Source organism: Ictalurus punctatus, chromosome 5 (assembly GCF_001660625.3).
Source record: "Ictalurus punctatus breed USDA103 chromosome 5, Coco_2.0, whole genome shotgun sequence".
NCBI lineage: Eukaryota > Metazoa > Chordata > Actinopteri > Siluriformes > Ictaluridae > Ictalurus > Ictalurus punctatus.
In genome coordinates, this window is record NC_030420.2 from 28544976 (window position 1) to 28572576 (window position 27601).

The 27601-nt window shown below is 40.4% G+C and overlaps 1 protein-coding gene across 1 annotated transcript in view; it reads left to right on the top strand.

Annotated features, from left to right (window-relative positions):
* Positions 1-1576: 1576 nt before the first annotated feature.
* atp2a2a (ATPase sarcoplasmic/endoplasmic reticulum Ca2+ transporting 2a) overlaps positions 1577-27601 on the top strand; it is a 37430-nt gene continuing 11405 nt past the window's right edge. Inside the window, exons 1-8 of the mRNA XM_017468345.3 lie at positions 1577-2111; positions 7247-7264; positions 7370-7452; positions 11859-11963; positions 13350-13488; positions 24940-25020; positions 25231-25316; positions 25559-26023. Of these exons, the coding sequence (XP_017323834.1) occupies positions 1994-2111; positions 7247-7264; positions 7370-7452; positions 11859-11963; positions 13350-13488; positions 24940-25020; positions 25231-25316; positions 25559-26023 (1095 nt within the window). The 5' untranslated portion in view covers positions 1577-1993. The remainder of the gene's footprint in view (positions 2112-7246; positions 7265-7369; positions 7453-11858; positions 11964-13349; positions 13489-24939; positions 25021-25230; positions 25317-25558; positions 26024-27601) is intronic.

Here is a 27601-nt window from a genome sequence, read left to right on the forward strand (position 1 = left end):
ATATACCATCTTCCTACTAAAGCTTGTTTAAAGAGCTTAATATAGTCTGGATTTAATTCCACTGAAAGTCAACAAAAATTCCAGCATCGAACCAGTCAACGTTTGGAATCGTCACTGTCGTCTTGAAGTGGAACAAATGGAGAGGTTGTCCTGGGTGGGTATCCAGGTGATCTACTGACGTGCAGTGGACCTATTTGATCAATATTTGCTGGTCAGAACTATAGGTTGTGTCCTCTTCCTTGGCATCATGCCTGACAGTCCTATCTGGAACAGCAGCTTTTAAAAATAGGAACCAGGGGGTCATGAGGTCTACAGTGCAAAAGCTATTTTGCTGCATCTTTTAAACATTCCCACTTTTGCTCACTGGTTTTGTACGGCGCACTGGAGAGGCCACAAATATACCGTTTTCCTATTCATTAGTGTGAACAATGTACGAGACTGCACGCATGATTTAGTTTAGCCTGGCCATGAGATTGAAATTGTAACGCATAAGTATGATTTTACTTCTATGCTTGTGTGCGATTGATCATTTGTAAGTTCTATGTATAATTTCTGACTTGAATGTATAGGCGAATCAATTTCAAGATATAAATGCTTTAAAAAAAAATGTTCTCCTGGAAGTTATTATAAAAGACGTTGCGAACACTTCCATTAGTTGCAAAGATCAACACAACAAATGGTAGTCGTGAAAAAAAGCTTTTTTTTATTTTTCAAAGAAGTGGAAAACCTCCTTTCTTATAGGATGTAATGATATACGTACCAACATGTCTTGTGGCTGAATGGGCTAACTGTGTGCAAAAAAATGACCACAGGCACAGCTAGAAAAACCTAGTGAAACCTAGCTTGCACGTTCTCCCCATGCTTCAGGGGTTTCCTCTGGGTAGTCCGGTTTCCTCGCCCAGTCCAAAGTTATCTGTTGTAGGCTGATTGGCATTTTCAAATTATGTGTGAGATTGTGCCCTGCATTAGGTTGGCAACCAATCCAGAGTGTCCCCCGCTGTGTGGCATGAGATCCCCGGGATAGGCTCCAGGCTCCCTGTAACCCTGTGTAGGATAAGTGGTACAGAAAATGGATGGATCATTTTCATAGAATTTAAAATACAGCATAATCTTTCCAGATGTCTGTATTTAAAAAAAAAAAAAAATGACTGAAACAATGGAGATACTTGAGAGATACCCAGAGATACTTAGGTAATAAATTCACTCCCCCACCGCCCTGTGTGACTCTAATCCACTCTGAATACGGTTTACAAAGTACAACAATCTCAACTCACGACCAAAGGATATTCTGGAATAGGAAAATCAGGCTGAAAATTGGTATATACAAAACAAACAAACAAACAAACAAAACACTTCACTAGGGACCTGTTTCTTCATAGTGAGGTAGGCAGGATGATAAGTTGCGGTTTGGGACGCACCCCTGTGTGGTAGTCACTGAAGGCTGGTCGCACGAGCTCCCCGAACGCCCCACCTTGTCCAATGAGTGTGCGGCGCGTGCGGCGAGGAGGGGCGTCCGCGGCGAAGCCCACGCGATAAAACAAGAGTAAACGCGGCGCCGAGTTGCCTTTGACCAGCAGGACTCACCGGAGACTCGTCTCCTGACAGACCGCGCGCGCGCACTCGGGCTGAGTGGATGTGATGTACTACTGACCGAGGACGTCTCTCTCTCTCCCTCTCTCTCTCTCTCTCTCTCTCTCTCAGCTCCAACCTCTTCGGGGAAACAAACACAAGCCTTTTTTTTCTTCTTCTTCTTCTTTTTTTTACCCACCCGTGGATAAGGTTCCCGGGAAACCCTCCGCATCTCTCCTCCGTCTGAGCTGCACAACTTTCATCCGCGTCTGTCTGCCGTCTCGCGCTGCTAACCTAAATGTTCTGTGCGCGCGCAGAGACACACGGCGCTTTCTGATTCTCTCCTGGAGGAAAGGATTTTCTTTCTGGTCCTGATCTGAGTCCTGACACACACACACACACACACACACTCTCACTCTCAGCCATGGAGAACGCTCACATGAAGAGCGTGGAGGAAGTTTACAGCTATCTGAACGTGAACGAGAGCACGGGGCTGGCGCTGGACCAGGTCAAACGCCAGAGAGAGAAGTGGGGTCCAAACGGTACGTAGGTGCTTTTAGACCCCGACCTCACACACATTTAAATCTCAGAAACACTGCGCATTGACAGCACAGCGAGACGGTGTTTTCCCCCGACTTGTCGTCCGTCTGTAAACCTGTGAATGTAGTGACGTCATAACTCACGCCCTTTTTTCCGCCTTTTTCTGTCATATTACAGTATTTTACAAACGGATGCGTAGTGACGTCATGTGTAACACGTCACTGATTTGATTCTAGCCTGTCCCATTTAACCTTCAAAATGTTTTTTTGTTTTTTTTGTTTTTTTACTTTTTTTTTTTTTTCTTCAACATGAAACTTTGTGCTTGACTCATTTATTACATCGAACATGAAAAAACAAAACAAACAAACAAAAAAACACAAATGTACCTTTTGGTGCGTCTGTTATACCCATGGATGGATTCGTAGGCCCTGGGCCGCTTTGTCCACCCGGCTATGCGTGAACCGGTGCCCGGAGCCCTGACCAGCTCGCAACCCAACGTATACGATTCATTTCAATTTGAAGCTTTATTGTCGTATGCATAGTACTGTACAGTCTAATGAAATTCTTAGTTGGATGCCTGTCGTCAAGCCAAGACCAGACGCTAAACATACACAGTAAACATACAATGATAATAAACATATAGAGTGTTGACATTACCATTCAAAAAACACATTAGTGCAAAATGATATAAAAGTAAGAGAAGGCGAATATAAAATACTCACGTATTTGAACAGTCTCGGTTCTGCTCAGAGGAAGGCCCGTCTTATCGTGGGCCACTGGCTGCTTTCGTCACTTTTCACCTTTTCACTTTTCTCACCCGAGCTGCCTAAAAGGCCAGCAGTGATAGCACGTTTAGTCTTCTTTGGTCCATTTTAATCCAGAGTTTGTGTTCAATCTGACCCATTAGTGGAAATCAACATTCAGTCAATGTCGTAAGTAGTATTCAGATGGAATGATACATTTCCGGACATCTCGCTCTTAAGTCATGTTGCCATAGGACGTCTGTAGTAATTATGATTGATGCGTACGGGATCTCTGTATTGGAAATGACCGAAATGGGAGTGTCTTCACAATGTAGGCATGCTCGTCACAGTAAAAATTCCATGCTTACTAGGTACATTTTAATACAAGCTGATTGTTTTGACCTTGATTAGTCAGTCCCGCCAAGATTTTGCGATCACAGAAATTAAAGCGAAATCAAGGAAACACAGCAATTTTCCCGGGAGCTCGCAATTGTTCAGAATTACCACAGCTTTTCCGAAGATTTGGGCCAAGACATGTCATGTGATGTCACCACAACGCACATTTACGCAAAGGCAGCTTCGATTCATGTGTGCAAACATGCGTACAGCTAAAAGGTCTCATTTACCATAACATGTATGTAGGCCATAGCTGTGCTAGGAACTCAATTAATTAAAACACCCTGAAGCATTGCTTCTCTGAAAAGTCCTGTTAAACTATATATATATATATATATATATATATATATATATATATATATATATATATATATATATATATATATATATAGATAGATAGATAGATAGATAGATAGTTATATAGTTATATGTACTGTACATTATTGTTGTGCATTTTAAACTCGCTTGTCACTTGATTTTGTTTTGGAGAAGATAGATAAGATTGCTTCCTGGAATGTGTTTATACTGAAGAAAAAAAAAAAGAACTGAAGAAAATTCCACAGGATATAACAGATTTCTTTCTCAGATTTGGACAGGACTAAAATCCCACAATACTCCAGTAATACCTTACCATCTAAAACTAATCTACTCCAAATAAAGCTTTATTTTGCGCTTAAACCCGATTACACACATCGCTGTTAGGACTAACCACAGGCAAGACAATTGGTTTTGTGTGTCTGTACTGTTTCCCAAATACATAGATGTATCCAACATTGGTCATTTCCGATATTATTATCTGTCTGAGCTGCACAAAGTCAATAGAAACAATGAGCTGTACATCCATTGCTAAGATGTGAACAGGACATAAAGGTTAAATAAATGAAACTACACTAGTTTTGACTATTTTAATTCACCAATATAGAGCCACATCCAGAAATATTGTGCAGCACGTGTTCAAATTTCAAAACCCTTACAGCAGTGAATATTAAAGCAGCGTCCAGGGACCTCCATTGGCTCATAACATATAGATACGGGGTCCGCTCACTGTGCTTGAAAATGATATGAACCGTTATAGAAGTTGTCGTACTTATTATCAACGTTGTACTCCCTGTTAACCGGTCACTGGTGTTGAATGAGTTAATCCACATCTCAGTAACTTAAAAAACAATGTTAAATGATGTCAGCTTATATCTAATTGTTTTATATATATATATACTCAGCAAAAAACAGAAACGTCCTCTCACATTCAACTGCTTTTATTACCAAATCTCTTATCATGTGTAAATATTTGTATTAACATAAAAACATTCAACAACTGAGACATAAACTGAACAAGTTTCACAGACATATGACGAACAGAAATGGATTAATGAGTCCCTGAATAAAGGCGGCGGGGGGAGGGGGGGGGGTCAATATCAAAAGTAACAGTCAGTATGTGGTGTGGCCTCCAGCTGCTTTAAATACTACAATCCATCTCGTCCTCATGGACTGCTAGGGGTTCCCTCCGGGTACTCCGGTTTCCTCCTCCAGTCCAAAGACATACGTTGTAAGTTGATTGGCATTTCCCATCCTGTCCAGGGTGTCCCCCAAGTTCCCTGGGATTTAAGATCCAGGCTCCCCAGGACCCTGTGTAGGATTAGCAGTATAGAAAATGGATGGATGGATGTTATTAAGCACAGTTTGATGTCTGAAATCAGAAAAACACTTGCTAATTCTGAAATCGAAATGACCAGTGACGTTTAAAGTTAAATGATTTTCTATGTTAATGTCAATTGCATTACATTAGTCATTTTAATAGAAAGTCAGCCATGTCAGATGCTGTTTTGAGTGTTGTATGGTCAGGGGTGGGCTGTATGGCAAAATTACAAAGAATAAAAAGAATGGATGCGGCCCAAGGCAAAAAGCGGTGTTATCCTTACTACTTAGAACATATCATACGTTGTATTAATGTGTTTATAGTCACACGCCTGAAACAAGTTCGCTCCTGTTATCACTTACATTATAGCAGCTGTAAACATTTCCCTCACCTGCCGCTCTTCTTTTGAACTTAATAAAACAAAACAAACACACAGCATGTCGTGTCATGTTACCTGTCAAGTCCTATGTCCTGATCAATCTTAACAATAGAAAATGGAAATAGAAAGTGTCCCCGTATAACTTTAAGAATCTTACTCACTCAGTCACTTTCAGTCCCACTGGATGCAGTGCCTATCCTGGGAACACTGGGAATGAGGCGGGAATACACCCATGATGGGTTGCCAGTCCATCGTAGGACACCATTGGCACACACACGTACACACACTCATTGACACCCTAGGGGTAATTTATTTTAGTCCGTCCACCTACTGGCATGTTTCTTTGTTTTTTTGGAGGTAGGAGGAAACCAGAAAACCCAGAGGTAACCCACAAGGACACAGGGAGAACATTGATTGTAAGCTTTTACTCGAACTGGAAATGTATCATCACTGTCTCATGTCCAGACACTTTGCTTTCTTGAAGAAGTGTCATTGTGAGTTGAGTTGTCATTGATGGCAGAACAGACTGAAGCAACACATTTCCATCGGCTTTGGGCCGTTCTGCTTTCTCTGTCCCTTCTGGCGTCCTCAGACTCATACTCAGACTCTGCCATATTTCACGGTAGGCTAAATATAAATCTATACAAGCTGTAAATGCGTTAGCTGTGTTGACTGGCTTCAGCTAATTTGATATAACAGTGCAAAAGGCATCATAGGGATGAGAAGAAAGTATCCATGGACCCAGAAATGCTGCTTTCTCCTAAACATTCCAAGAAACAGTGTCTAAAGAATCAAGAAATATATTTGTAACCATTTTTATAATAACTTTCTATGAGGTACTTTGCACTCTTTTTTTTTTTCTATCACTGCTAATGTGGACTGTTCAGGCTTAGTACATTTTTATGATATCAAAACTAGTTGAATGACTTTGTTTACCTCCTGACCTATCCCGAAAAAAAAATGTTTTTAAGGAATTCCCCAGTTGCATTTTAAGGAATTATTCCTCAAATACCAATGTGATAACAGATAGTTTAGACTGCGTTTTAATTCTGTTTAAGGTCGTAAAACCGTTCTATTTTAAACCAGTGAAGTGTCCTTTCTCAGCTGAAGAAATGAGAAAGTCTGATTAATAACATTACTGAGACAGTACGAGTAGAATGAATCTCCAACCAGGATGTTTTAGATACTGTAACTTCAAAAGAGGGAATAGATGGGAAATTGGAGAGGGGACGAGTGTTTATAGCTGCTCTAATGTAAGTGCAATCAAGAAATCTTTTCACTGACATTCCACAACGGATAAAAAGTACCATGAACCGTTCATTAATGAATGTAAATTGTTACTGTTGAGGTGGGGCACAGTGGTTAAATGGTTTGCCTCGCACCACCAGGGTTTGGGGTTTGAATCCTGTGTCAGTGGAGTTTGCATGTTCTCCCTGTGCCTCGGGGGTTTCCTCTGGGTCTTCTGGTTTCCTCCCCCAGTACAAACACGTGTTGTAGGCTGGTTGGCAAAATTTCCAAATTGTCCTTAGCGTGTGAATGTGTGTGGAAGGGGATTGGTGAGGGAACAACTATTTATCCCCCAACTTGTGCCACAAATTCCCTGGGATAATCTCCCGGCTCCCTGCAGCCCTGTGTAGGATAAGCAGCATAGAAATTGAATGGATAGATAGAAAAATGGAAAGATGGATGTTAGTGTTGACAAATTGCTGTGGGATAAGAGGAATAAATCATTTCTGGGTATATTGGTATTGGAAAATAATCACTAGTAATCATCATCATCATCATCATCATCATCATAACAAACTGTTGTTGATTATTTTCCTATAAAAGCAGATCCCATTGTGTTTTTTTTTTCTTTACTTAGTAAATGTAATAAACACTCCTTATTTGTTTAAGCCTAATGTGAGTATTTAGTTGGAAGTATTTGCAATATTGTAATGAACTTTTCTCTTTTCTTCTCTTCTCACTTCTCACTGTGTGCAGAATTGCCCGCTGAAATAGGTAATTATCTTGTTTGTTAATAAGCGCATTTATTTAAAATGGTGTTAAATAAATAGCTTTGCAGTTTATTAAAACGGATGCTCATCGAATTCTCCTGTCCCCTAGGAAAGTCGTTATGGGAGCTGGTCGTTGAGCAGTTTGAGGATTTACTTGTGCGGATTCTCCTGCTTGCAGCTTGTATATCATTCGTAAGTAGAATTATCGGAAATCAGTGAGAATCTGTTTGTTAAAGACATTCAGATATCAAAGTCTCTAATTTCTGTATATAAAAAAAACAGCTCAAATTAAAATCGTGTATTTGCTAAAGCAGACTTGTAGGGTGTGTGCGGTGTGTTTTTGTGTGTTTTCCTGCGGTCATGATCGCATGTGGAGGTGCAGATGGCTTGTATGTTTCTCATGCCTTCGCCGTGTCTGGAGTTGCTCACAGATCAGGAGGTTAAACAGCTGAGAAAGCTGCTCCTGCTCAGGAATGGTGAGAGCGACATTCACTGCGATCGAGTGTCTGTCGCTATCCACCAGACAAGGCGTGTGAGCCGGACACTGCTGTCTCGCTCTGACGTGTTAACACTCCTTTCATTAGCCTGAAATGCTCCTGGAGGAAGTGGTGTAAAGCCATGTTCCTTTCTGTCTGTCTTTGTTTCTTCATTTCCTTTTTATTATGTCTGTTGTTCTGTCTGTCTTTCTGTATTTCTTACTGACTCTGTTGCTCTCTCTTTCTTTTTGGTTGTATTCGTTTTCATTTGTTACTGTTTCTATCTTTCTCTGTTTTCTTTTTTTTCCCATGTATTTGTTGTTTATTCATTCATTTCATATTCTTCTTTTTTTTTTGTCTTTTTCACTTTCATTCTCTGTATTGTTCTGCTTTCCTTTTTGTCTTTTGTTCTTTTCCCTTCTTTTCTCTTTTCTTCCATGTATCTTTATCTCCACCCCCCCCCCCCTCTTTTTTTGGTAGACCCATCTAATGCTCTATTATTTGCTTTTATTCGAAGAAATCTTCAGATCAGGTGATTGATTTGCACTTGTGTATCTTGTGGTCTGAGCGAGGTCAATGCTCGGTTAAGCTGTTAAGTCTGTGAGCGCGTGCGGTGTAGTGAACTCTGAACCAAATGGCCGCGTGGGCCGCTTGCTACATCACAGCAGGCAGAGGCATGCGAGCCAGATGCCCACTACGCAGTGTACAGTAGAGATAGCAAGTGTTGGGCTTGGTTGTGTGACAGCTCTCCCAGGACACATTAGACCCGAGGGTATCGCTGCAGGACGAATTTAGCTTCTGACCTTCAGTGGGATGTTGGGTGTTCCAGCAGCTGGATTAATTGTCCAGTGGTGGAAGTATTAACCATTGGCCAGTACTAAATATTATCCAATACCACTAAGCAGCCAGAGTGTGGGTCATGTGGATGATGGCTGCTGTTCCACAATGTTCCACAACTTTGCTTGTGACTTCTTTTTTTTTTGCCAGGTATCCATATTACTCCTGCATATCCTATGGTTACTAAGGTCCATGATGCTTGAATTGGGATCCATAGACCCCTGGCTATGTTACAGACAATGACATTATAATCATTATACTTATAATTATGCTATTATAGTTATAACCCTAATTGATTGGTCAATTGAATCGAATGGATTACAAAACTCGGTATCAAAAGAAAAAGTATAAATACTGTCAACTTTAACCTAAATGCAATTGTAATCAAACTAGGAAGTGTTGTAAATGTGATACAGAATGTTTTGAATCTACATTTTAGTATAGTGTAGCATGTGTAGAAAGCTTCAGAACAAAAAGATGCAATGGCTCCAAATAAGAAATAAAACACTAGGGGATGTTGTTATAGGAAAACAATCAACAGTGTGTGGTGTGATGTCTGACGCAAAAGCGAAGTTACTGTTATCACCCCGAAATCGACTATTTTACTCAGCAGTTCGCTAAAACGAACAATTTTATATTGATTAAAGAATGGCACATCGTTTTTTATTTTTTTTTTTTATCTGTTAATAGATACGTTTAATGTTGTGGGTAATCAGCAAAGTAGGTTTGTTTCTGTAGCTGTAAACAGTTGCTCCCTCACCAGCTTCTCTTTTTTTGTATTATTATTTATGAAAGTAATAAGAAACAAAAAAAAAAAATGCAACTTGTTATCAAGAAACAACAAGGCACCAAAGTCGTTCGTCCTGGAGAGTTCACTGAAGAAACCGTCATGGAACAACTTCTGACAAAAAGTGCTGGAGGCTCCTTCCATAAACGTGTTCTCACAGAAAACCTGACCTTATCCACATGTTTTATTAATGTTTATGATAATGTTTACAAGTTCCTGTGTAAGTTGTTACCATAGAAACTGTAGAAACATTCTGTCAATGCTGCTGTTATAGAAAACTATTCTATAAATTATAAAACTATAAAACTAAATATAATCCTACATGTTTGGCCTAATGGACCTAATATTCGAATTGCCCAAAAGCAATATTACAGCAATTAAACTGTCACGTCCTAAATACTAAGTACATATCATGTTAAAATAACCACTTGCTGCATAAAATAGGATTTACCCAAATATTATAAATCTAATTTTTATTCTCATATTATATATATATATATTTTTACATGAGCAGATTTTAGTTTCAGTGTAGCCGTTTTGTCTGTAATTTAGCCAGAAGACAAGAGAATGTACACATGATCTTATTATATTAGGACAGTGAAGGAAGCCAGACTGCAGCAGCGGCACTCTCCTGTGAAGCACAGAATTTCGATGCTGCTTTGTGTGACTTGTCAGCCGATCGGCTTGGTCATGCTCTGATGGCTGCCTTGCATTTCCAGTGAGGGATGAATCACTGCAGATGGTGGCTTTACGCATATAAAACAGCAACAACAACAAAAAAAAGGCTTTTGAAAAACGGGTACAGTTCAGGAGTGCAATCAGTACTGTAGGCTTGCTATGCTGAGCTTTAATGTTTGGCACCTTTAAAACAGACAAGTGGATTACTAAACCTAAACTGTATGTATTTAGTCTGGAGCTGGATATCAGCATCTAAAAACAAGATGGACATGTAAACAGCACAGGGCCACGCATCAGAAACGCATGAATAACATCAGATAGTGTTTTTCAGGCTGTAAATTGTGATTACAGGATTTTATATATATACTGTATGTATATATAGGTATATATATGTGTGTGTGTGGTGCTGTAGCAAGTCTCTACAAGAGCCTGAATTCATAGCTTTATGGATTCTATATCAACTTTCCAGCTTTTTTTTTTTTTTGGAGGGCTACGGCACTGCAGAGTTTAGCGTTTGACCTCATTTCTTCATTTAACACACCTTATTAAAACTCATCAGCTAATTAGCAAGCCCTTCACAGGCTGAATTAGGTGTGTTGGAAAGAGAAAAACAAATCTCTGCAGTGTTGCGACACTACAGACTTTCTACTTTAGTCACAGGAAATGCGGCACTAAATACTTAAATAATAGTCTCAAGCGAGGTTTTCGACGTATGATTGGCGGTCTTAGAACATATAACGTGACACGCTGACTAGCGTCCGATTTTGTGCCATTGTCACCGAAGACAGCTGGGGACAAAATGCTGACAGTTTATTAAAGAATGACCTCAGAGATTGACTGCAGCTACAACACTCATCTCAAGCAACGTGGGATTATGAAACTCTCTGGATAAGTAGTAACATGGCGAAATGTTAATGGACAGAAAAGAATATCCGTATTACCGCAAGCTTACTGTACTTACACCATTTTCTGGACAAACCTGAATCATGCTAATTAATGACATCGGCAGAATGTAGTCACTGAGATGCCAGTGATCCTGACCCGTTCTGCTCTCCGGACCCGCCCGATCCATCCTGATGCCCTACTTCTGGTTTGAGTTCTCATCAATTGGAAGTCACATGCTGCTGCTGAGTGGCCCTACATGGTGCAGCCTAAAGATCACTGAGATTACTGAGGATCTTGCCACTGAAAAACCATGAAGATAGCTTTGGACCTCGATTCATATGAACAGTGATGGCTTAGGACTACAATTACCACAAATAGTTTTGCACTCAAGTCGCCATCATTGAACAGTGGAGAAGTTCAACAAAACAGACTTCATGTAAAAACTGTAATGAAATTTGACCATGTAGTATTAGCACATTTATAGAAGGGATTTATTGATTTATAATCGCACTGTCCGGTGTTACACAGATGAGGACCGGTTCCCTTTTGGGTCTGGTTCCTCTTAAGGTTTCTTCCTCACATCGTCTCAGGGAGTTTTTCCTCGCCACCATCGCCTCTGGCTCTCTCATTAGGGATAAATTCATACATTTAAAATGTATGTCCTGAACTGATATATTTCTGTAAAGCTGCTTTGGGACAATGTCCGTTGTTAAAAGCGCTACACAAATAAAACTGAATTGAATTGAATTTTCTTTAATCACGGGTCTATCGTTATATATATAATGTGTACTGCACTTCAGACAAGATTTTATTGAGATCGTCATGTACAATGTGGCAAGTACAAATATTAAAAGACTACTGAAATGACAGTCTAAAAGGAACTTTAGTCATGTGACACCAGTATGAATACGGTATCTCTCTGTGTTTCTCTCTAGGTTTTAGCCTGGTTTGAGGAGGGCGAAGAGACAATAACAGCCTTCGTGGAGCCTTTTGTAATCCTACTTATTCTTATAGCCAACGCCATTGTTGGTGTGTGGCAGGTGAGTTGATATTGGCACTTAATTCATTTCTAAAGTTGCACTCTCTTGCACACTTACACAGTTTGTAATATTTCGAGCCCCATGCCCTGTTTCAAAACTAGATATGAGTTTTAAAGTGATGTGTTCAGTTGGGGCTGGAGCTCATTTCAGGGACAGAAAAATGTAAACAGAGCTTTTAAACAGCTTTATATGAAGAAATTGGACCAATCCTTTGCGGGGCAATATTTCAAATCACAAAACTGTTAAAGTCCCTGTGAAGTGTCTTGATTGATTTCCACTGAAACTGGAAGTCATGGCGGGACAAATCGAGTGGCCCCTCCCCCTTTTTAAATAGCCAATAGCGTTTAGTTTACCTCACAGCCACAACCATGGATTTTTATAATGTTTGGGGCGGGACACTTCAGACTCTAAAGAGCATTTGATTGGACAGAAAATCTGATGGAAAGCTGAAGTGCTGAATGATGTCATCAAAAATGTTGATCCGTGTTGATAGAGAGAGAGAGACTGTACATTTTGAATGCAAATATATCTTCTAAATGCAAATTTTGTCATTGTTTTGGAGCACACTAGCTTATAGATAACCTTAAGGCTAACATATTCATACTAAAAGCCACAAAACTTCCATTTTGATTTCATGGGGCTTTATAGTGTCTTTGAAGATGTCATTATTATAGGTCAAAAGCACTTCTAAAAATTACAGACAAAATTTAACAAGTGTTTCCTTAGTCCTTTATGAAGGAGATTCTTTTTTTTTTTCAATGAACACTGATTGAAAGCAGATTTGCGTATACAAAAATATGTGGTTAGTATACATCTAGAAACTTTTTTAAAATTATAGACTGCACCTTTAACATGTGCTTACATAGTCCATTTGTTTCTTTGGTTATGTGGTTACTTAGTCCACTTGATTTATTTATTTTTTTCAGTAGTACTGATATAAAGCAGACACACATTTTAAACAATTTTAGTTTTTTTCCTTTTTTAAAACACACAAATATATGGTTGGTATACATCTAGCAACCTTTTTTAATTATAAAACTTCACCTTTAACAAATGACTTAGTCTAGAAATATTTTTCCCTCACAGTTGGAAAACCTCCGTACTTACAAATGGAGCACCTTGATTTTTCTGTCTGATTTGTATTTATAATAAATCGAGATCTGATTCTTCCTCCTGAACCTGTAAGCTAAATAAAGCGTCTCAAATTTGGATCTTGCCAAAAAAGCTCTTTTCTTTCACAGAAATTCCAACAAAGATCTGGTGTCGCAGTCATAAGCACGAAAATCACTCAAGCAGAGATCGTAGTGTCTATGCAGGTTTAATGCAGACAGCCTTTTTCCTGCCTGTAAGCGTCCCCTGTGTCTTGTTTCCTCGAAAAATTGACAGGAGCGTAACGCTGAAAATGCCATCGAGGCACTTAAAGAATATGAGCCGGAGATGGGGAAAGTCTACAGACAGGACAGGAAGGCCGTGCAGAGGATCAAGGCCAAAGACATCGTACCTGGGGACATCGTGGAGGTAGCTGGTAAGACTGTTGATTATTAGGGAAAAACTCATGCAATTCCTTAAACATGCTCTTAAATAGCTTATTATGTAACGACGGCTCTGAATGCAGGGTGCTGTGTGCCTCTCTGTGCTTTGATTAACTACTATGAGAGATGCCATACACACACACACACACACACACACACACACACCTCCACATTACATGCCTCTAGCACAGCTTTTGTCCTTCCTACGAGCTCTCAGCCTATCTTTCCTCCCTCTCATACTCTCTCTCTCTCACGCACACACACACACACACACACACACACACACAGTGCTCACACATCGTTCACACAGCCCTCTGCTCAGTCAGCACCTCTCCACATGTGCAGAAATGCCGAAGAGTTCACAATCATACTGGAATGAAAAGAGGAATAAGGCTTTGATTTATTCAAGTCTATCACTTCGAAAAAGTTTGGCAAGAGAATTTTGTGTGTAGAAGCAGGCCAGCTTTTACATTCACTGTGCCGTGTGGTATATTTTTCACAAACCTGTTAGACCAGGCTTCGAAATTTTGGAGTACGAGTGTGGGCTGTTGGCAGAGCTTGTAAAGGATTTTTAACTCTCTTTGTGCTTTTTTTTTTTTTCCCTTCTTCTTCTTTTGTTCTAAAGTAGTGGTCAATGTTATTTTTATCGGCATGGCGAGATCATGGAACGTGCTATGTATAGATCACAGTGACAATAGTGAAGATGACAGGTGTTGAGCGCTTCATGGAGGCCCGATCACCCCGTGTCCTCTGTCCTCACTGCCATACTGGAGTATTGCATTGTGTGACGTGAGGGATGGTCCACACAAATGTCAGCGTCGTCTCCAGAGTGTGACAGAATTATAATTGCAGTTGTGACTGGATAATTACTGTAACAACCTCGCAATGTTCCAAAGTAGACAAGCAGACTATTAATGATATGGAACATTTTAAGTGAAGATCTAGTGAGAACTGAATCACGTATATAGATATGTATATTTTTTTTAATGTAGATGGACACAAGCTGTTAATCTTGCAGGGTAATTTAATCCAAATGCTTCCATGGAAACCTCTTTTCAACATCTGAGCTGTTTGTACGACATTCAGCAGTGTGAATGATGATCCGCTGCTCTGCTGCTAGGTGAAGAGGCGATCAGTTATCAGGATAAATGGAATGAAATCCTATTAATGAAGCACAGACAGAGGTAGCAGGAACAATACACATTATCTCGTACAGCATTTGTCAATTTGTAGTGTCTTGCTGAAATATTGAAATAGATTTTCTATAAATACAGCGCAATGTTATTTCATGAAACAGTATCAGTCATACCGAGGCAAAGAAGAACGATCGATGGTCACATGTCCAGTCTAGAGAAAAAACTGACAGTGAGTCGTTTGGTAGCCGAAAGACTCGACTCTTGCGTCAAATTGAGCTGACTCACAGAAAGGATTCGGATTTGGCACCTACGAATGCTGATAGAGAGTGCTGTTTATTACAGTGCTTACAAGCTGAGTACTGTATTATGTCATATTTTGTCTTATTATTTCTTGAGTGAGGATTATGGAATCATTTATCCATCCATCATTTTCTATACCGCTTATCCTTCAGGGTCGTGGGGAAACTGGAGCCTATTCCAGGGAGCATCGGGCTCAAGTTGGGGTATGATGATGATGATAGAGTCTTTATTAATCACATATACATTACATTACAGCACAGTGAAATTCTTTTCTTCACATACCTCAACATGTCAGGAAGTTGGGGTCAGAGCGCAGGGTCAGCCATGGTACAGCGCCCCTGGAGCAGAGAGGGTTAAGGGCCTTGTTCAAAGGCCCAACAGTGGCAGTGCTGGGGATTGAACCCCGACCTTCTGATCAGTAACCCAGAGCCTTAACCGCTAAGCACTAAGCCACCACTGCCCACATCCTGGACAGGGTGCCAGTCCATCGCAGGGCACAATCACATACACATTCATACACTATGGACACTTTGGACATGCCAATCAGCCTACCATGCATGTCTTTGGATTCGGAGAGGAGTACACGGAGGAACCCTCGCAGCACGGGGAGAACATGCAAACTGCGCACACAGGGTAGTGGCAGGAATCAAACCCCCAACCCTGGCGGTGTGAGGCATCATTTAGAATTTATTAAATCTTCAAGTTTAATGCTGCGTCCCAATTTGCCTGGTATCCGTCCTAAATAGTATCCGAGATTAGAATTAGTTTGTCCCAAATGGTAGTATATATAAATGAGTATCCCAAGGGTACCTGGATGGTCTACTATATCCGGTCGATTTTCCGGTAGAAAAGTGTGGATCCGTGGACACTTTTTCAGCTAACATTTTCCACAACTCCTTGCACGAGGGAGAAGGTTTGCTTCATCGAATTCAACCTACAAACATAGCGGATGAGTGTAATCTCGATGATGCGTATTTTAGAGAGGCGTAAATGAAATGTGGACAAGTCAGTCAAAGGAATGGTAAATTCAATTATATGGTATAAATTAAGTAAGGAATAATGAATGAGGACCATCTGAAATGCAACGAAGAGTAACTAGGCAACAACGCTTTCTTTCGTTAAACGATGTGTTAGTGTGTCCCAGTACTTGCGCACTCTTTTGCTACACACTCAAATGTTTGTCCTTTTTCGTCACAAAAGGAGTACATGCTTGCAGTGCATAGTATACGTAGACGAAACGGGACGCAGCATGAGATTTTCCCAATGAAATACAGCGACGGTGTCAATTCCAACTGATGACGTCACAGTGGGCTTCACAGTCGACCAATCAGCAGCTCCGCTTTAAAACTCGCACACAGCGCAAGCGCACTCACTCTCTCCCCCCCATCACTTTTTTTTCAAAATCTTTTTTTCATTCTCCTTTTTCCTTATCTCCCTCTTTTTTTATTTCTATTCGTTTCTTCTTATCTAATGTTCTTCCTATCTCATCTTATCTCTTCTTTCTTCCTTACTGTTTTTCACGTTGTCGTTGTTCCTTATCTATTCTTTCTTCAACTTTTGACAATCCTCTCTTCATCTGTGCTTCATTCCCTTCTTTATTCCATGTTTCACTAACAGTTCATATCAACACTAGAGCTTAACATAAACACACTATTTACTAAGGCAGAGTCTAAGCTACCGTCGACATCGCTAGTCAGAGGAACATCTAGCTATAATTGGATTGCCCCTTTTATTTTTTGTAAATATATCATATTGTGATATGATATTCTTACCATATTGTCCATCTCAACATACAATGGCAATGTCAATCACTGATACAGATAACCACAGGTCAGAACGTTGTCAGCTTCTCCTGATGACAGCCAGATTATCTTTGTGCTTGCACAAATAATTTGCAGAAAAAAAAGAATGTCCATGAGTAGAGTAAAAATTGCAGAAATCAGCTTCAGTGTTCAGACTTGACATACAATCTGCTTTCACCCATAGTATTGGAGAGAGGATCTAATTTTACTGCCGGTTTTAATCATCTTCAACGATGTGAAGTTTTGTTTCCAGGCATCTGCACATTCGAAACCTGGTGAGAGATTTCTGGCTTTTGGATTTTCTTTCATTGTCATCCCCCTGTGGTCTTAAAATGTGCCAGTTTATCCGTCACGTCTTGAACACGTTCTTGCACAGCGTTGACAATTAGGTTGGTAAACACAGTGATAACGATGAACAGTGACAGTGAACTGTGCCCACATGTATTATTGACTTCAGAGGGAGGGAGGCTTTCACCTGGGGCTTTTGGCCGAATGTGGAGAGGATTTCATAACGTCACGTTTTTTTTTTTTTGTTTTTTTTTTCACCTTCTAGCTCGCTCAGGATGCAGTCTGGAAGGGATTGTAGAACTGTAAGAGAGTTGACCGTGAACACAATTACAAACAGCACAATCCGTCCTGACCATCGGCACCTAACACGGTCGTGTGTGTTTTAGTGTACGTGTAAGTCTCGTCATCATGTAGCCTGCTAGGTGCATATTGGGTAGTAAATTATGCACAAACCTCATGCTCTCTTGTCATGTCTAGAAGGATTAGTAATATTTATACCACTGTACCATTGAGCTCTAAATTCTGATTGATCAGACGGTGTTGATTAATTTTCTATAACAGCAGGTCTGACCATATTTCCAGCAGCAAGGTTTATATTAATGCATTTGTTTTAAGAACAAGTCACACAGGGGATTCTCTGGCTGTGTTTAACATTGTTGCTATGGTGACGTCTTCTTTGATGTTTATTTTTGGAAGGAGTCTCCAATCTCAGCACTTTGAAACCGTCAGAGGTAAAGCTGTAATATTATATTTTCTGAAATGGAAACAAGATTTTGGAACGAACTTGTTTTTACAGATGTTCCAGGTCTTTAAACATAACTAAAAGGATAAAAAAAAATATATATGATGTGTTCTTCTGTAATAATTCAAATTAGCGCTCTGATATAAGACTCCTAAAACACGTCGGGATGTGCTGCATTTGCAAGTAATCAACTTTGGGGTGGTAACGGTAGCTCCATCACTGATTATTTTTCCTATAGCAGCGCTCCCTGTTATGTTTTATTTCATACACACAGAATCAGCCGTTAGAAATGAACACGCAAAGTGATTAACACACAATCGAATCGATTCTGTATACAGCCTTGTGTATTCATTTAATGATGTATAGTGGTTGTAAAGCACAAAATGGCCACAGCTGAGGATAACCCATCCTACACCTTTCGCTCCGTCTTCTCATCTTTCCAACTGATTCGAAAGGCGATATGTCATACAGCACACTATGATATGTAATGGAAATGTTATAAGCATTTGATTCATGCCTTTTAGTAACAGCTGTTGAGAATAAGAGGAAATCCCCCTCACATCAAGCCGGGTGGGATGCACATTGTAGCCTGTGATTGATAACAGCACTGAGTTCTGCTCCTATTGTTGGCTCCCAGAGACATGACCGAAAAAGGAAACGCTCGGACGGTACCTCCTCTTGCTCCTCCTCCTGTCCCAGGCAGGCCAACAAGCCCAACCTACTCTCCTCAAGAGCGCTGAGATTCCAAACACGCCGGCCGGCATGCAGGATTGCTCCAGAGCTGGCAATCATCTCCCGCCACCGAGGAGGCTCGTGAAGAGGACCGGGGCTGCTGTCAGGTGTATTGTGCCCTCACGCTGTCAGCAAGGAACCGCAAATGGCTGTGCTGGAATGAGTGCACTCTGGGCGTTGATCGCTGACAGGAAAGGAACAGGTGCCTAATGCACACTTTACTGTTAGTTACAAGCATCAGAACGAGTATCTAAGCAGCGGATGTCTTCTTCTGTTCTTCTGATTCTAATCAGTCAGATCCATTAGTTTCGGTGGGTAAGAACATGACCCTATCGCGTGTATAGATGTTATCCTGAGCTGCACACTTCGGTATGGTGTGGATTTCTCTAAGGATGTAATGAAAGCGGTAAATTTGAGCTATGATAACATCACAGTTCAGTTTATTTAGATAACACCTTTTTTTTGTATTGATAAGTATCACATGGCAGCTTTATATAATATATAACGTGAAATGAACCAGTGAGCAAAATGAGTGCCATCAAAAGAAGTCAAATGTATCCACGTGAACATGTAGAAACCCACGTATTCGTTTTTGTTGGCGTTTTTCTTATTCATTGTTTGTTCTGGGGTGGATTTGGGGGGAAATGCTGCAAAATTCCGATCATAGGTTACATAATTTTGTCAGTGGAATAGATTGTAAGCGACGCACTCGAGATAAATAATAATAAGATCAAATGTTGAGGACAATATTTAGGTTTTTGCACCAGTGTACCTGCAAAACAGCACTCAAAAACTACACACGGTTTTCAGCGAACGTCTATAAACACGTTATTTTCCATGGAAAAATACAAAATTTGGAACAAAAAATTATTTTTTTGCCCAATTTAAACCCCTTTATTATGTTGGGGGGAAAAAAAAGTTACAGCCATTATGTTATGAGTCAAAATGACTTCCACAGTTTAAATACACACAAAAACAGCAAAGAACAGCTTAAAACAGCAAACCTTTTATCAAGACATATTTGCGTATAAGTTCATGACCCTAAATGAGGAAAGTCCAAAAATTTCAAAGAGAAAAAGAGAGATTAAACAGTACTTCAGCCATCTCAAATGTGGAAATGGGTCAAATTGACCTATAACATAATAGGAGGGTTAAGCTACCTGTTGACACATGGCCTTTCGTTTCTCATTGAACAAGCTACAAAACAGTCATAACTTTATGCTGCAAACTGAAGAAGTACGCTAGCATTGTGAATTCATTGGCCAACAATAATGAACTGAAGAACTCTGATGTTTGCTTCCAAATGATTTATATCATTAGCGCAAAGAAAAAAGTTTGATCTACGTTTGCTCATTATCAGTCATTGTAATCAGTGGGTAATTCTCTTCCGTTTCAGCTAGCTAAACTCACTTTTTCCCGCATGACATTACACTTGTTGACAATCCTTGCCGTCGACACTGGCCACCTTTTACCTACGCCCATGTGTTTCATAACTAGTTCTGCTGTAGATGTTTTGTCTCTCGAGCTTGAGTTCCCACTCATCGCTCTGCAGATGGTGGCAGTCATGTTTATTTAACCTCAGTGCTCACTCTCATTGTATAGATGAAACCACTTAACAAGATCCGTGTAACTGCTTATTTAAAGCAAAGTGCTGGGAACTCTGTAAAAACTCCAAGCAGCTTATCACCGTCTTGTTCCGTCTTGTCACCTACACCGTGTTTTTTTTGTTTTGTTATCGTGTACATGATCGATTTATATGGCAGGAGCTATAGATTTGCTTGGCCTTTTCTCCCACTCCTCTTTTCAGCACCTGTCTGTGACTCATGTGTTTAGTATTGTGCTAGTTCTGGGTATGCAGTGTGTCCTGTGTAGGTGTTCTAGAGGGCTCAACGCTCTCAAACTGCCCGGTCAAGCTGAGAGGAGGCGGATATACAAGTGGAGAGGGAGGATAAGCAGCTAAACAGCAAGCGGAGGAGAGAGGAGGACAGACCCGTACCTGCAGGCCACTCTGCAAATAACTGTGCCAGGCTAGGCTTTGAAGCTGCTACTGTAGCTTCTGAAAACTCTTGAAGTGCAAGATGTGTTAAAAAAAAAATGCGTTTCACCACTGATGTATTCTGGGTCATGCTAATATTTCTGCATATGGTTCTTCAGTAGATGATCAGCGATTGGAGCAATGGAACGCTTCAACAAATCATATGCTTTCTTATACCACAGCGCTGCTGAATTCTTGAATCTGACTGATCAGAAGGTGTCGATGAATTTTCCATAACAGCAGCTCTGACCGTAGTTTTGGCTGTAATTTAAATGGCTTATATTAACACATTTGCTCTATCTAATACGTTGTCTATAGTTGTTATCCTGTTTCTTTAGTAGCAAGACACTCCACATAATCTATATCTGGTAATAATAACCAGATTTTAATAAATCTTGCTATTTAACAAAGAAAAACATTTAAGGAAGGAGTCTCCAGTGTCAGTGTTTTGTAACAGTACATTATACACCAGGGGAAAGTCTTTAGGATAGAGGACTTTGCGCTGTGTGGTTTCTCTGTAACATGACAACCTGCATGTTTATCTTAATAACTTAAAAAAAAAAAAAAAAAAAAAAAAAAAGAATAGAGAGGCTGGGGAGGGAACGACTGTTTATAGCTGCTATAACATAAGTGATAAAGGAACTAACTTGATTCACATGACCGGTGTGATTGTATGCTGATATGATTTTAAGTCTAAGCATTAAAAATTATAGTCAAATGCATCTCTGAATAACCAGAGTTTAATATTCAAATCAGTTCATAACACTTGCGTCAAACATTTAAGTTTTGCAGAGGTTATGGGTTATTTGTGTTATATAAGGAATGAATAACTTGGGGCATGCTGTTATAGGAAAATAATCAACAGTAGGATGGTGTGACCGGTCCAACACGTGGCAGAGTTCCGCCTTCATTATTTATTGTCAGTAATAATGATAAAGTCTTTATTGATCACATATACATTACAGCACAGTGAAATTCTTTTCTTCACATACCTCAGCATGTTAGGAAGCTGGGGTCAGAGCACAGGGTCAGCCATGATGCAGCACCCCTGGAGCAGAGAGGGTTAAGGGCCTTGCTCAAGGGCCCAACAGTGGCAGCTTGGCAGTGCTGGGGCTTGAACCCCCGACCTTCCGGTCAGTAACCCAGAGCCTTAACCCCTATGAAGCTATGACAGCTGTAAACAGTCGTTCTTTGAGGAGACTCCTTTCATAAATGCTAAATAAACTTCTCCTTACAGAAAACAGTTATACATTTTTCTTTGTTAAATAACACCATGTTTTAAAATAAACAAACAAATAAATAAATAATATTCGCTTATTATTAGTACCATGTTCATCAATGTGACCTTTTACACCATGTGTTGTTGACGCACGTACAAATTTTCATGTTCACTTGCTCGAGTTCTATTTCTGCCCCTCATCATCAGCTAGAAACCGTATACAACACAAAACTAATGTGTAGACTACAGCCATAATTTAAATCGGAGCATGGCTGTGTGATATATTTCAGCCTGTAGACATGCTACAGCAGCACTCTCTCATCATTCATTTTAGAACTTTGACAAACTGCCTCTGGGCATAAATCTTACCAGAATAATGATTTATTTGGTCATATACAATAGTGATGCATGTACATAAGTATGTAATAATCTAGCAGTTGACAGACACTTGGTATCAATTCAAAAGCCTGTAACCTGAGCTGTGTTGCCTTTTGTGTAATAAGGTGTAAAACATCAGACTAAAAACCTCTCTCGGCCCTCCTTGTGGTTTGAGTGATCAGATTTGTTTTAAATCTGATTTTTTTGTGGGGGCATTTACATATACATTAATATTAAATAATCTGTCTCTGGATATATGAAAATCCTGTGTAGACAGGATCTTTGTCTATTTCTGAGATTGTTTTTTTTCCAAGCCAAACCCAATATATATTAAATGTAAATAGAGCCCTGAGGTGTTGCTGTGTAATGGCACCTGACTGATGCTCATTGCATTGAAAAAGTAGCATGATATTCCCTTTGAGGTGGTTATAAAACATTCAGGACCTTTGACATTGTGTAATTAAATGAACAGGACTGTAGCTGCTGGCTGAGTTGTCCACCATGATGTACGTGCAGTATAACAAGTCCATAATTCGTTTACAAGACAGACGTCTCTGCAGGTACAGCACCATGGGAGCAACGTCTTGTGGTTTAGTTTCGTTCAAACTTCTAGTCTTTAAATCATGTCCACAAACGAAGGAAGCTGTTGAACAGCGTGTCCACTTCACACCCCGTCTGACCTCCGCAATGCGCTCATCCTTATTTGCTCGCTGAAATGGAATCGCTTTGCCTGCAAACAATGCCGGCTGACCTTCAGTGAAGTGTGGCACCCTTCATTCAGTACATTGTTCCTCATTTAGCAAGCTGAAACAAGTGCCTGAGCAGCATTAAGTCTTTCTGAGAAGAGAGCTGCCAGACTGGTACTCCGGTGCCCTCGCCCCTGCAGCTCTGGCCGATACGTAACGCGGCCCCGTGTGTAAATCCGCTACGCTAAGATCAGGTTGCACGCGCCTACACTGTGGCCAGCGCCAAGACCACGAGGCAGCCATTGTTGTTGTCCATCATTTGTCACATCACGGTATTCAGCAGTAGCCTCGATGGAATGGCGCCGATTGATATAATGTTAAGCAGTAAACAGGTTGGTGTATATCTCAGCAACATCACAAGATTTATGTATGTGTAATGTTTTTTAATCAAATATGTGGCTGGATTTCCTTTAAGAAGCCAATACAGTTGAACCCTAGACGTGCGGACAACAGTGTTATTGAATTACATTACACATTCTCCATGTTTGCTGCTTATTTGTATAATGGTTAAGTTTTGGGTGCAGAGAGCTGTTCCAGCTTCCAGTTCCAGTTTCACCCCCGGTTGTTTGATTGACAGCCGAACACTCTGACCTCTTGCAGCTCTTCCTGTTGCGGGCAGCTGTTCTCGTGCGTCCACATTTAAACCTGATCGGTGGTGCATCAGGGAACAGATCAAAATAGTTTTCCCATGTTTGGCCCGGTGCATTGTTGCTCCCATGCTATTTTCTTCTCTCCTGCTCAAGGGCACGGGGAATGCGCGTGAGATTATGGGACTGTTGTTTTTTTTTTTTTTTGTCCGGAAAAGGGAATCTTCTCCAGTCATATCTTTGTCTTGGATCTTGTCCTTAATTCTTTTGCAACTGCTTGGGTTGTGGAAAGAATTCATGCATAAAAGAGTAATTCATAGATAAGTTATGACACTTTGGAAGGAGATGATCTTTACTTGGAGTGCGTTTTTACATGGACTGATTACGCCAACATTTTGAAATCAGCAAAATGACACAATAGATATTCTGTTCATTATATACCGACTTCCGTCCAAAAGTTATGTCCGGGTTTAAGCAGGGAAAGTTCCCGGTCAGAAATCACTGACTCTAAATACTGCCTATAACTCATTTGCTACTGCAGATACCAATGACGAACTCGGGTCCAAGGGTTATGGCTTCTTCTGTAGGTCACATGATGCAGGATGTACATGATGAGACCTCATCCCATCTGGAGGACAGCATGGTAGAACATTGTTCCAAAATCTCCTCAGAATATCAGATCGGTTGTGTCATGGTTTGTGTGGAAATTACATCAGTACTGGACTGTTTTAAAGTTTGAGTAGGGTTTCAACTTTTTTTGAAGGGGAGACAGAAAATGTGGATACTTCATGTCCTGAGATATGACAGCGATGTGTCTTTAAGAGAAATGAATGCATTATATAGAAATGCCAAAGCAATTGAGACAGCATTTGAATCTGAGGAGACCGTATTCCCTTGGTGTGTATTATTACATGCTCAATCAGTCAGTTTGCATTTGCAAAATCAAGCACATGTTGGACTAAAAAAGTCCATTTCTTTAAAAGGCCGCATAGAGCAATATAATTCTTGAAAGTGTCAAAATATTGGCAAATAATAGCGTTATACCAAAATATTAAGGAGACAGTTTGTTATAGGCAGAATGTTGTGATTGAGAAGAAGTGCTAGCACTGTTTGCCTAATTTCTGAACAAATGTTATTAAATATTAAAGGCTCATGGTTGGGAGACAGCGGTCAAGGTTTTCTGTTTTTCTATTCTGTATTTAGTAATGGGTCAAGGACATGACCTACTACCAACCCACCAACCTACCAAGCTATTTATTGTATTTTGGTGTTGTCTCATGAAGGGTTTTGAACCATTCCACCATCAAATGCTAAAAAAAAATACAAACAATAAAGTGAGTGTCATGGTTTAACAAGTATCTAAAAGGTTTTAGCCTTCGAGTCTTTACATGAATTTTAAAGTATTGTCACACACACACACACACAATCTGATTTTTGACCTAATTTGTCCCTCTCTTTTCTTTTTTTGCATCTGTCCAGTGGGAGACAAAGTGCCTGCAGACATCCGTCTCTGTTCCATCAAGTCCACCACACTGAGAGTGGACCAGTCCATCCTCACGGGTAACAAACGGCTAAATATACACTTATAAACAAACACAGCAATCAGAGCACTTAATAGGAATGATGTGTGCATGTTAGCATGATTGTGTGTATGTGCTTATTGCGAATATGTGTATATGGAATATGAATTATTATCATAATATTCCTCTATATACATATACTTTCTATACTACATAGGCACTTTCTATCTTTGTCTGTCTGTGTGTACAGGCGAGTCTGTCTCCATCATTAAACACACTGACCCTGTTCCCGACCCTCGAGCTGTCAATCAGGACAAGAAGAACATGCTGTTCTCTGTGAGTGCCATCACACAGCGGCTGTGCTGACCTTTCGGCTAGTTATCAGTGCAGCCCTGTCACTTCTTTGTATTACTTTTGTTAAATGGCTATACAGGAAAAAAAGAAAAAGAAAACACACTGGCTGATCTTACTAACTGAGCATTTTTGGAGTAAAAAAAAAAAAAAGAACAAGCACGAAGGAATACATGCTTCTGAAAACAGTTTTGTGTAACTCGTTGGATTTTTTTTTTCTCATGTAGGGTACTAACATCGCAGCGGGTAAAGCAGTGGGTGTGGTGGTGGCCACGGGTGTGAACACAGAGATCGGCAAGATCCGTGACGAGATGGCGTCCACGGAGCAGGAGAGAACGCCGCTGCAGCAGAAGCTGGACGAGTTCGGTGAGCAGCTCTCCAAAGTCATCTCGCTCATCTGCATCGCCGTGTGGATCATCAACATCGGCCACTTCAACGACCCGGTGCACGGCGGCTCATGGATTCGCGGCGCCGTCTACTACTTCAAAATTGCTGTTGCTTTGGCTGTGGCTGCAATCCCTGAGGGTCTGCCTGCTGTCATCACTACCTGCCTGGCGCTGGGCACACGCCGCATGGCCAAGAAAAACGCCATTGTGCGCTCACTGCCCTCTGTGGAGACACTGGGGTGCACTTCGGTAATCTGCTCGGATAAGACTGGCACCCTCACCACCAACCAGATGTCTGTGTGCAGGGTGAGTGTGTGTCTGTCTGTGTGTGTCAATACTGATTAATGAGCATTAAAATTATGCCTTGCGTTGTCTTCTTTCATCAGATTAATCTTGTTCAGATTCTGGACTATTCAGGTACATGTTAGTGTCCTGAAAAAAGACCAGATACAACAACTAATGACTGTAGTCTTAGGATGTGTTTGGTTTCATGTTGTTATAGGAAAATAATCAGTGACCAAGTGGTGTGATGCAACCCGAAGCGAAGTGAAGATTCAAAGTGGATTATTTTCCCATAACAGCATGTCTCAAAGTGTTTTATTCCTACCACATTATTACCACAGCAATGGAACGTCATACGTTTTATCCATTTACAGATACATTTAATGCTGTGGAAAACACACATCACTTCTGTGTTAAACAGTCATTCCCCCACCAGCCTCTCCTTTTTTCTCTCTCTTGAATTTAATAGGACAAAAAAATAAAAAGACGCAGCTTGTTCTTGTTACCAAGAAAATAAATATCCCTCCGTTCTAAATATTTTCCCGTGGCGGAAAACTTAAAAAAAAAAAAAATATTAGGCGTTAATAGCCAGTTATGGTGTGGCGTATTAACAATTACTGCTGGCACTACTGTCAGAGCTGCTGTTATAGAAAATTATTCAGTACCTTCTGACCAATCAGAATCAAGAATTCAACACCACTGTGGTATAAATACATATAAGGTCAGAGACTCTTTTGATAACAAGTTTAAGGCCTTTGTGTTATGTGATGTGCTGTAGTTCATAACTGAGCCATTTGAATCCAATCTGCTGTTCTTCTTCTACCGCAAGCAGCCAGAGATCTGCGCTCTCTCTGAGTGTACATCCTGCAGCACTGTTTGGTGTTCTCCCACTCTCTGGCCCGGGAGCTCTGCTCCTCTTCCTGTGGAGATGTAGGTTGGCAGAAACACAAGTCTCAGATCAGTAGAAGGAATGTACAGACTAAAGAACACTTGGACTAAGAGCTACGACTCTCAGAACAGTTCGAGAGACAGCAGTCGCAGGAAGAGCTGCGGGTCTCGACTGTAAAATCTGATGGGCATCTGCAGGAATGGTTTTATTCCAAACCAGGAAGACTGTTTAACATGTCCAATTATGTATTTATTTCTATAAAAAGGGCTGTGATTACTGTAGTTCAACCAGAACATCTCTGAATGGCTCAGATTCGCTATTCGTACTGCACTGTATTGTGGTGATTTCCTCTCCATCACTGCAGTCTACCATATAAGCCAAAGATTTAAAAAGTTATTTTAAAACCTATTAAACCAGTTCTCCGAACCTGTCTAGAGCCCGTCAACATGGGACTGTTTCCCAGAAAAATTACAAAAATGAACCTCTTCATTCTAAGACATGTGCGGAGCGTGCCCCAATTAAACACACGATGCTTTTAATGCAGTGTGAGAGATGACAGCTGGGGTTTTGAGATCTGGGAAAGACATCCCGTGAAAAGCAATGTGAATGTGATGAAAATACAAGCTATCCCTTTCCTAGTATGAGAAAGATAAAGGATCGGAATATGTTTTATAGCACTTCACCATACAGATGAATTAAAAGCAGCTTTATAA